Source organism: Pelobates fuscus, chromosome 3, assembly GCF_036172605.1.
Source record: "Pelobates fuscus isolate aPelFus1 chromosome 3, aPelFus1.pri, whole genome shotgun sequence".
Classification (NCBI taxonomy): domain Eukaryota; kingdom Metazoa; phylum Chordata; class Amphibia; order Anura; family Pelobatidae; genus Pelobates; species Pelobates fuscus.
In genome coordinates this window covers 86,366,023-86,377,885 of record NC_086319.1, presented here as the reverse complement: position 1 = coordinate 86,377,885, position 11,863 = coordinate 86,366,023, and the positions used below count along the sequence as shown (strand labels likewise).

At 33.3% G+C, this 11,863-nt stretch overlaps 1 protein-coding gene across 1 annotated transcript; it reads left to right on the top strand.

The window, feature by feature from the left end:
* Window positions 1-950: 950 nt before the first annotated feature.
* LOC134600826 (uncharacterized) lies at window positions 951-10,942 on the top strand. The gene is made up of 10 exons (XM_063445214.1): window positions 951-1,042; window positions 1,929-1,969; window positions 2,246-2,311; window positions 2,594-2,668; window positions 3,899-3,952; window positions 5,843-5,884; window positions 8,021-8,104; window positions 8,339-8,404; window positions 9,147-9,425; window positions 10,753-10,942. Exons 1-9 carry the CDS (start codon window positions 994-996, stop codon window positions 9,417-9,419), a joined length of 750 nt encoding a protein of 249 aa, XP_063301284.1. The 5' UTR covers window positions 951-993; the 3' UTR covers window positions 9,420-9,425; window positions 10,753-10,942.
* The last annotated feature ends 921 nt before the right edge of the window (window positions 10,943-11,863 follow it).

Here is an 11,863-nt window from a genome sequence, read left to right as displayed (position 1 = left end):
CTGTGTAGGAAGGACAGACAGAGAAATACAGCCTCCCCACACATAATCTACTAGCAGCCAGCAGTCAAATAGTTAAAAACTTTTAGTAATGAGAAGGTTAATAATGTGGCGGCTGGTCAGTGCTTGCAATCTAGTTGCCATATTAAAAAAGTAGAAAAAAAAGTGCAAAGATTGGGTGTATGTGTGTGTATGAGTAGGTCTGTGTGTGTGTGTCAGTATGTATGTGTGTGTGTCAGTATGTCTGTGTGTGTGCCTGTCTGTCTATGTGTGTGCAAGTATGTGTGTGTCAGTGTGTCGGTATGTCTGTCTGTGTGTGTGCCAGTATGTCTGTGTGTGTCAGTATGTCTGTCTTTCTGAGTCAGTATGCCTGTAACAGTGTGTATTTATGTTTGTGTGTGTGCCTGTCAGTGAGTGTATGTGTTTTTTAGTGTGTGCCAAATCAGCAAGTGTGTGCATGTCATTTCTGTTTAGGTGACTGCCCCCCACCCCCCTTTCAATCACATTGGAAAGGTGTTTTTACTCTCCTCTTGGTGCAATGGGCCACTTGACTGGATTTGCCCCCAGGCCTAAGGCTGCCAGCCCTCCCCTGATAGCCCCCAATATGTTAGAAATATTTTATTATTCAGTTGTGTTATTATCATATACTGAGAATATAAGTAATTAGCAAGTCAGTAGGTAAGCCAAACCTGGAAACATACTTTGTAACTCACCCATGAGAAAAATAAATACATGGCAATTAAGTAGGAAACAATCATTTGTTAAATGATGAAAGAAAGATCTGCACTTGGAACTGTAAAATGTCAGAAATAAATAGTATGCTTCTATGATGAAAAGTTTCTATTTTATGCCAATCGCCCCCCCCCCCCCCCCCCCCACCCCCCCCTAAAAAGTAGGTGGAGAAACAGTGTATAAATAGAGTGATGTGGATAGTTTAGTCCTTAGGTGTTTGGTTGGATATTCTTGTTTGAAGTTTGCTAACCAAAGATCTCAGCCATGAAATTTGCAATTGTCTTCTTGTTCCTGGGTATAGGAAGTTGCCTTGGTAAGTTACATTGTTCCTGTTTAATCAATATTGTGCTACCATTATTTCATAAATTTGCTTTTGCAGAGAGAAAAAAAAGCATACAATTTTAATGTTATTTAATATGTATTTATTCATAAATAGCAGAAATGGGGATTCACGATTCAGAGAATTTTGTAAAATAACTATCAGACCTCAATTAGACTTAGTCAGGTTGTCACATCTCACTGTTTAGTTAAATAATAACTTACACAGCTTGCTAAAGTCCGAATTCTAAGTGAATTTCAAATCTAAGCTAAAAGTAGGCAAAATGGAAACATTCCCCTGGACAACTATGCTTCCAGTCCAGCTAAAATTTGAAATTCACTGTGATTTATCACTTTAGTTAATAATCCTGTTAGTATTTTATATTTTGTTGTTGAGTCAACTGATTTTGTGAAAAATGGGGTATGTTTTAAAAGTTTGAAAGTGCCTTAATACAATACTAATACCTACACATTTTAAATGTTTAGTTCTAAAAATCAAAAACTTCTATAAAATGGAGAATTGTGATAGGAATATAGGAAATTATAAATCTTTCAATATAAACCATATTATCTCTAAAATACATGACTAGTTCAAGTAGGGTACAATATCATGTTTCAAAATCTCTCCATATAGTAGTATTCTCAAGCGTTAGCCTTCATTCCATACCACTTGTACCTAAATGTCTGTTTCATCATATTTTCTAAATGTTATTATGTATGATATTGTGCATTTTACAAACACCTTATATTTTCTATGACAAAATAATGGAAATTAAATAAATGTAAAATAGAAAAGTAGTGATGGTACTTAGTGCGAATTTTGGTCCCTGCTAAATGTATTAATTATAAATAAAACTAATGCATGTAATTTTTGCTTGCAGTCTCTACAAATGCCAATGCTATTAGGAAGAAGAAAATGACCGTAAGGATTTTTTTTTTAATTTATTGATATATGATCTATTACAGTTACTGTGAAAAATATAAAATAATTCATAATGAAACAACTTCAGCAGTCATTTATTTATTCCTCAAAAAGATGCACACACTAGCAAAATATACCAGAAATAAAGCAGGTATGCAGAAAATAGCATGCAAAAATAATTATATCTAAAAAGTAATATTTTTATAATTTTTGTAATTTTGTTTCCAGCGTCTTCAGTTTATAAGATTAATGTTTAATTCATACATTTGTTTTCAGGAAGCTGAAGCTATGAGCAACGGTCGTGGTCTTGCTTTCATTATGAACAGATATAGCAATTACAAGGTAAATTACATTTTATACCTTCTACAAATTATTAAAATATGTAACGGATAGAGCTGTATTCAAGTACAAATACAAAATGTGTGTCATAGACACATGCCTGAGTAAATGGTCTAACATTTACCAGCTGTTAAAAAAAACAACAAACTAAAAACTAAAACTATATACCAAAATTTGAATTGGCAATGTATTTTCTTGAATCTTAATACCATTATTTGCAAATAAATCTGAACTATACTATATTTTATCTAACAATGGATTTAATATTTTATTTATCTTTTACAGAACTGTGCAAGATGCTCCGACATTGAAAGATACTGCATGGAAAAAGCTATTGTAGAAGATTTTGTCTTGCTGATAGTAGGATATTTTTATTATACTTTTTTTTTTATTTCAAGTACAATATTGTACAGGGCAAATTTTTGATAAAAATATACAATAATCCCACTAGCTTCCCAAATTAGTAAAGAAACTTACTTAGATTATGCATGACATGTTTCATCTTTTATTTCATTATTTTGAATCAGAAATTATTACAATCTGTTAGAAAACAAAACAAACACGTTTGAAATGATTAAGGTACGTACAATCCAATACCCTTTTTGGTGACTTCTGAGGATAAATAATTTTAAAAGTTTTTTTTTTCTCTAATTTATTTCAAGACTTTCTGATTCAAATAAATTAAATTGAGGCCACAGTATGAAGATTATATGCAACTATAAAAGTGTGTCATTCACCTTTACTGCAAGTTATAATATATCCTTTCAAATATTTGTATTACACTATGTAAGTTTATACCATAGGGTACAATAATGATATTAATAGTAATAATAATAATAATAAATAAAAAATAACAAAATTAAACAGGGGATCAATGTTACAAATACAATCATCCAGTGGTATACAAAAATAACTTAGCAGTTATTTAACACTATATTACTAAATACTATTTGTTTCAAATGTGTACTATATGATCTCATTTATATGTGGTACAAGTTATATTATTTATTAAAAACATATGGGAATACTCCGACCTGACTTCAGCACCAGTAACCAATTTTTCCCAATACAATTGTTTTGATGGCTGGAGCCTCTGGGTGCAATTTTTTTTCCTTACTGGGTTAAACCGTTTTTGAGCAATTGAAAGTTGTCACTAGATACCTGTCTACACTGCCTTCGCTGTCCTCCTTCCTGCCTCTGCACTGATCCGAAAGATTTGTCTCGGGCACCGCTGATGATCTCAGCCTATCACTTACTGCCAGTTTAATGTAACAGTATGTACTAGCACACAAGCCAAACCCTCCATGTCATAAGTGTAGCAGAGAGGAGGACAGAGGTAGAGGTGTGCATGGGTGCTGGGCGCACAACTTCCTGGTGAAGCTGTTAAAAAAATTTTTTACCCCAAAAAGGGTAGAAGACACCCAGAAAATCCAGCCCCTTGCAAAGACTTCATCAAGATGAAGTTGTTATAGGTGGTGAAGTGGTCCTAGAAATATACATAAATGCACATATGTTAATACATAGATATGAGGAGAAACACGTTTTAACCATGTTCTTTGATGTTCACAAAATATATTTTCATATTTTTAGAAATTATTGGCTGGAGATATGGGATGTAGTCATCGTGATCTTCTTGGCAAACTGGTAAGATGATGCCAATACACCAAATAAAATTAATTTTAAATGATTAGCTATATTTTTTATTTGTATGCAATGCATATATCAGGTTTTTAAAAGTCTAACAGCATGAAGCAAAATAACATGTTTTGCAGACAAACGGTTCAGAGTCGCAGTTACAAATGTTATATTACACGTATTTAACCCCTTGAGGACACATGACATGTGTGACATGTCATGATTCCCTTTTATTCCAGAAGTTTGGTCCTTAAGGGGTTAATAAGTACATACTTATCAAATTATTTGCCTCCCAGCTGAGATACATTCTCTGTTTTATTGCACATCACTAATTACATTTTACAAAATAAAATATATACATTGTCAGAACTCATGGCTGGATAATAAAAATACATTTATCATAATAGATAAAATATCTAATTTATAGGAAAAGTGCCAGATATCATTAAAGGGACACTCCAGGCACCCAGACCACTTCAGCTCATTGGAGTGGTCTGGGTGCCAACTCCCACTACCCTTAACCCTGCAAGTGTAATTATTGCAGTTTTTTTAAAACTGCAATATTTACCTTGCAGGGTTAAGTCCTCCCCTAGTGGCTGTCTATTAGACAGCCACTAGAGGACACTTCCTGCTTCATAGCACAGGTTTTCTGTGCTAGAGCGTCGCTGGACGTCCTCACGCTGTGTGAGGACCTCCAGCGTCGCTCTATTCCCCATAGGGAAGCATTGAAATTCATTTTCAATGCTTTCCTATGGGGTGCGCTAATGCGCATGCGCGGCATTGCCGCGCATGCGCATTAGGTCTCCTCGGCCGGCGGGCGAGATCAGTCTCGCCCACCGGCCGACGTAACCAGAAGGAGGAGCGGCGGGGGAGGAGGAAGCAGCGACGTGGGACCTGTCGCTGCCCCTGGTAAGTGACTGAAGGGGTTTTCACCCCTTCAGCAACTGGGGATTGGGCGGTGGGGGGGAGAGGGACCCTCCAGTGCCAGGAAAACGGATTGTTTTCCTGGCACTGGAGTTTCCCTTTAATAATACAAACCAATGAACAAACAATTAGCTTTTAGTCAATACATTTTAAAACAAATGACAGTTTGTTTTTTCTAACATGAGACACCAACCAGGTTATTCAATTGCAATTAAGTACCATTCTATATATAAATTTTTAATAATATTATTTTAGTCTGATTGATATAAAGACTTAGGGATAAATGGTATTAAATATCATACTATGGTCCATTTATCCTAATAAAAAGAAAATCTCATACTTTACTGATTTTGGTTGACAGAAGATATTTTGTTTTTTATCCTTAAGTTTCTGGTTAGAATGTTTGAAGATTCTGTCATTGCAAACTCCTTTAGCACATTTACATGAAATGACCTATGTGTCTTGTCGTGCCTCTCTTTTGTCTACCTTTTGTCTGTCTGTGATATTAATTCTTAAGCCTTGCATCAGGTTGTAGTTAAACTCTGTATAATATCAGTTTTACACCTTCTGGGAAGGCCTATGTTTGCAAACTCACTGGATGGAGGCACTCTTGTAAAAGCTAAATTTAGGAATAAATTCAGCTTAATTAATGAACAGAACATTTGTGCACAATAATTTGTCTGACATGATTGTATGGCATTTTATTATAGTTGTATAATTTGTTATCTCAAACAAAAACAAAACATTGGCCTTCTCTAAACGGTTTAGTGCAACTTTTCAGATCTAAGACATTCTTTGAGTATCTTGTACAAATTAACCCTCTCTACTCCAGATACTCTAATAAGAATATATTTCTAGCAAATGTTATTAAAAATATAAAACTTTCCCTAACAATAGCTACTACGTTTCTAAAACACAAATAGTAAATCACATTATATTTTTATGAGTCATTGATCATTATTTACTTTTTTCCAGAATATTAAAGTGCATTTTGAGTATGTATATGGTGCTTTTGAGGTAAGAACATATATTCTGTATTGTATAAATATAACTGATTACAGTTAACACATTTTTTATAGATCCTCAGTAACGACCACTAATTTTTAAAGATACATAACCGAACAAACATATCAAGTCCTAATTTTGCAAGCAATATCTGATCCACTCCCTGAGTTACTTTTGTATTGTAGTTTACTTATTTGTGACCCTCGAACTTCACTGTATCATCTACTTCTAAATCAAGGTGAATTTCAAATTGAAGACCAAGGTAGCCAAAATGGAAAAAATCCTAGTTAGCTATGCTTCCACTTTAGCTACTTTGGCCTTAAATTTTAAATTCACTTCACATTCCTGGTAACTCTCACATTGACAAATATCCATGTTCGAGTAGGATTCCTCGACTCACTGACCTTATTTCATAATCACTTCTTGCCTTGCTGTGTTTCTTAATTATTTAACTGTCTGTGCCTTAGACTCTCATCCATATCAAAATCCTCCTTAGTATAGTAAATTTAATTCATTTAATTTCTGTTCAAATACAATACAATACTTCTCACTCCTACTTTAGTTTATCTACTGCATTTTATTTAACTCTTCTTTCCGTTTTAAGTATCATGTTAACACAGATCCAATGTTTTCATTCACAATAAACTAATAAAAAAAACATATTTGAGTAAGTACCTTAACTTTAAGCAGATGTAGAGACAATTGTTTCAAAAGTAGCAACCATCACAGCATTTTCAGTATAATGGTTGGAAGCTTTCACCACACAGTAGTCTGACAGATGGTCTATCTCCAAAGTAACAGCAATTAAAAGAAAAGCAACTGGAATCACAAATCCATCACTGTTAATTCAAAATACAAAAGTAATTTATTGTAGTCATCAAATAAGCATCAGTGACATGCAACAGTGTATAGTTGACAGCAAACCCCAACACAATGATCAACCCATATTGTGCTGAAAGGCACTTTCTCAAGACCCAGTGTTTTAATTTACAACAGCAACATTGAATTGGACAAGACAAGAACATAATCTTGAGTGCAAGAAGAGTAGAAGAGATCAGCCTGATATAGCAAAAACCCTACTTTGAGGAGGAAACCCTGGTAATTGGAATTAACAAAGAAAAAAAGGGGGATGGAGTGTATTTAACACAGGACACAAGGAAGTGAAAGTGTTAGAAGTATATTAAAACTTAGCTTTTATTAGAATGTTATGCTAAAATATATTCAAACAATACCTACAAACAAAAAAGAAGGGAGGTAAGTCACCATGGAGCTAATGTCTATGGAGCAGTCATAGTCTGTGAAGGAATATATAAGGTCAAATATAATCAGTGTAATGCCAATAGAATGAAAACTACAATAACAAGATGTATATAATTCCTCACAACTGCCACATCTTAACACAAGCCCTGTCTGTGCCTTCAAGGGCACCTAGAAAAATATCAAAGTGCTATCTATTTAACTCTGTAAGGTTCCATCAACGCTATGATTCAAGTCTTATCTGTGCCTTCGAGGGCACCTAGCAAAATATATCCCACTGTTATGTCTATAGCTGTGACTCCCTTCCTCCTAAAATATTAGCTAGAATGAAACAAAACATGAAGAAAATCTTGATTGCACGCATATTCAAAAAGCATGTTATCTGGTGTCTACTAAGTGTCACTAAGTGACATTGCCTTCTTGGTTAAAGGCCAGCAAGAAGAGAAAAATAGGGTGACGTTCGTTTAAAATCAGTGGGAATTTCCAAATCATATTGTAAAATCATATAAAAAATATGTCTTTACTCACCCCATCCATCTTTAAATTTGAATGGCATGGCATAATTAGACTGCTTATTTGAAAATAACAAAAACAGTAAATGTGTAGTCATTTTTGATACTTATCCATGTTTTTTATTGCAAACATTGCACCTCCTAGTCTGTAACAATAGGGAATGTGCCCTTGGAAGGTTTTCACAATAGTTCTGTACAAACTGCAACAATATACACTACAGATAGGACAATTCCTGCAAAGTGAAAAAGAAGTTAAAATCTTTGCTATTTGTATGGTATATGTTATTCTCAGTACAGTATTATTGTTCTTAATTCTTTCTTTAAACTCTTATACAGAATAACATGTAAGTGAACCAATAAATCCTTTCTTTATTTTTAGCGCAATGATATTGACACCTTCTGTAAGCATGTAAGAGCAAATGCACAATTCGATGCTTTGGTGCAAGGTCTATCTTCTATCCTGGTAAGTTTTTATCATACTTATATAGGTTAGTCCTCCTCAGTAAATAAGAAATAGTTGAAGAAAATTAAATTTAAATTAAAATTGCTCTTCCATATATAGATAATATTTAAATTATATTTATGTCAAGACCTTTATTGGTATTGATATGATTCTACTTGATGTTTTAATGACAATAAGCTGCATTTAAGATTATTGAATAGTAAATTGTAATATGTTTTTATTTTTATTTCTCAGGTTGAACCTTTGAAACAATCAAATGTTGAACTTGGAGGTGTTCTTAATTCCGTTAATGGTGCTCTGGTAAGGAAATCAAATTCTCTTTAAAACCCAAAAGACTTACATAAGAGCTAGTACAATGATTTTCACAGCCCTGGGCAAATTGCAGTTTCCACCATGTGTATCCCACATTTACTTTCCGCCTTTCCAATTTTGTCTAGTTTCTCCCTCAGCTGTGTATGTCTCTTTATATGTGTATTCTTCCAATTTTTATACAAACAACTTGTATCTTTACTTAGATTTTTATTTGACTTGATTTTTAATTAACTTAAATATTAATAATATTTACTTTCATTTACTTAAATAATATTAATTTAAAGTAATATTAAGAAAACTAAAACAGAGGGGGCAGAGTTGGTGACTAGTGCTCCAGCAGCGTAAAATTTAATTTTGCGCCTCTGTTCCTAAGGGTTAAATACCTTGAAAGAAAGAGTGAACAATATACAGTTGAATTATTTGTAAAGAATTGACAATGGGAATGCACATTTTAGCTGATGTTGGCAAGATTAATTTGAAGAATTCCGATATTTTGGACTAAAATATTCAATATTCTATATTGCTTTTTATAGATGTTTACCAAACATAATTCTAGAGACAATTTAAAGTCAAGATCTTGTAAATTGATAACTGGAAAATTATTTATAAAATTACTATAACAGCATTTGAATCTAAAGAATTACTTATATTTTCTTTATGTTGTATAATCATTTTTGTTTCAGAGCAACAAAACTATTTCAATTCCATAACATATTTCTATTCATTTTAGGGTGGTACACTTAACATAGCTTTAGGATTGGTTGATTCAGTTATCGGTGGACTCCTTGGTGGAACACTGGGTGCAGTCGGTGGTGTGGTTGGTGGTGCTGTTGATGCCATAAGTGGTGTTGCTGGTGGACTCCTTGGAGGTGCTACTGGTGTGCTTGGTGGACTTACTGATACAGCTGGTGGTCTTGTCGGTGGTCTTACTGGTGGTCTTACTGGTGGTCTTTTGGGAGGAGGAGGAGGAAAGAAGGGTGGCCTTGGAAGCCTTTTAGGTTAAATAAAGGTAAGATAACTATATACTTTATGCAGTATTTATCTAAGGTGTATATTTAAATGTAATATATATGTATGCTAAATATATCAGAATATATATCTGAATCAGCTGTAAGAGTCTTTCCATTTCATAACATTACCTTCTCTGTATAATAGCTTTTTTTTTGTGCCCCTCTCTCATATTGCCAATGCCAATCTATCACTTTGGCTCAAGATTCTGTTCAATATATATTTTAAAATGTAATTAAAAAGCATCCACAACATGACAGAGGGTATGAAACACTTGGAGGTTTCTCTGAGTGATTAGAAGAAGGGTCAGTAACTTACCAAAAGTTAAAGGGCTGCTCCAAGCAGAATGACAACTTCAGTGATTTAAAGTGACCAGGATACTTGGAGTCTGTAAATGCAACAATTGAGAAACACTTAACATAAAGAGTTAAATCAGATAATTGTACTGTTTTTTTGGTTGGAGTAAATTTTCAATGGGATTTCCTAAGATCTGAGAAGGAAATAATTAATATGTGCAAATCAAAGAGGCTCTGAAATATGTCATTATCTCTCACTTCCAGGTTTATATTTATTTATTTTAAAATCATAAACCGGGAAGTGAGATATAATGATAGATTTCAGCACTTCTTTGATTTGTACATATAAATTATTTCCTTCTCACATCCTAGGAAATCACATTGAAAGTTTACTACAATTGAAATCCCATTGAAAGTATATTGTTTTTATTTGGAATAGCCACTCTGTGTTCTGCAGTCTATTGCTCACCATTGCTGTACTTAAAGGTTAAAGTTATGTGATGCATTAATTTGAATAATTGCTTTTACATTTTTACTGCAATATTTACTATTGGAAATTCAATTATATTTTTAAATTTAAGGCCGAAATACCTGAATTAGGACAATAATACAGGTTAGCTGTTTTGGTCTAAAATGTTAAATTTGCATTAACTTTGAATTCTTGACACATCTCACATTAGTAAATAACCCAGTTAATCAAATATTATTTTAGCTTATAAGAGGATTGCATAAATTCCATATTCTCTTATCAAATGCTATGTTGGTTTTAGGCTGCATTGCACTGGGATTTGTTATAAGTGTATCCAATGCTCTAATGGGATCTTATAGATGATTGCTAATTGATTATATATATATATATATATTAAAAACAAATATGAGAGCACGATAGGAGACTATAATGGACTATAATGGAACATATTCTTCATTATTGATCAATAGGGACTTTGAGGTAAACTATGAAAATCTGCAGACTTAAAGTATCTTGAAGTAGTGTTAATAATGTATATATGTATATATATATCTTTCTTTTAGGTGACTTTCTGATTCATCTGAGAAGACAAAGAAATGATACATTCTTACTTTATAAATTCATCTGTGTGTCCTTATTTCAAATCTTTTTTTTTACTAATGCATAAAATTGCTCTATTTTCTCTAATTTAGACTTTTGATCTTATTTTGCTTGTATCACTCCACTCGATTTTCAATAAACACACAGCTCTAAGACAACAAATATTGTATTTTCATTTCATATGTGTGATATTATAGCAGGAATGCAAAGCCAAGAAGCACATAAGAGACTGGACACAGATTCCAGGAAGCAAACAATTATTTATTTGCAGCTGCAAAGTCCCAGTGTCCACTATGAAGTTCACAATACGTTATATGCCATACATGATGTATTCCATACGTATACAAAATTACACCCATACTGCAGCAGATTGTAACCAGTTAGCAAGCTATTATTTATCACTACACATATTAGCTACTTGTTGCAGGGGCGTACTTAGAGTATTTGGCACTCGGGGCGGATCCTTTGATTGGTATCCCCTCTTTAAAATGTAAAGAAACACACGCAATTGTTTTTTTTATGTTTTCAATAATATTTTATATATATATATATATATATATATATATATATATATATATATAAAAGCACCAAAGGAAAAATGAACTCCAGGGCTGCACTCACAGTCTTGATAATGAAAAAACATCTTTATTCCATAAAATGAAAGAGATCAAAAGCTTATCTACATGGCACCCGGTAAGAACAGCAAATGCTTTGATGCATATTGAGTTTGAGTGTGAGTGCATGGATTTGAATATTTTTTGTATATATAGGAACATGTTATATATATATATATATATATATATATATATATATATATATATATATATATAACATTTTCCTAAGTGTATTTTGATATTAATAGATATATTTATATCAAAATACATTAAGAATGAAAATCTGCTGCCCCCTGCCTTCTACAAAACTCCCTGCCCTTCATCAAAAAACCCTGCCCGCTTCTTCAAACCCCTACCCCCCTCTACAAACCCCTGCTCCCTCTCTCTCTACAAACCCCTGCCCGCCCTCTCTACAAATCCTTGCACCAAACCCCTTTGCAGCCCCCACAAAACCCCTGCT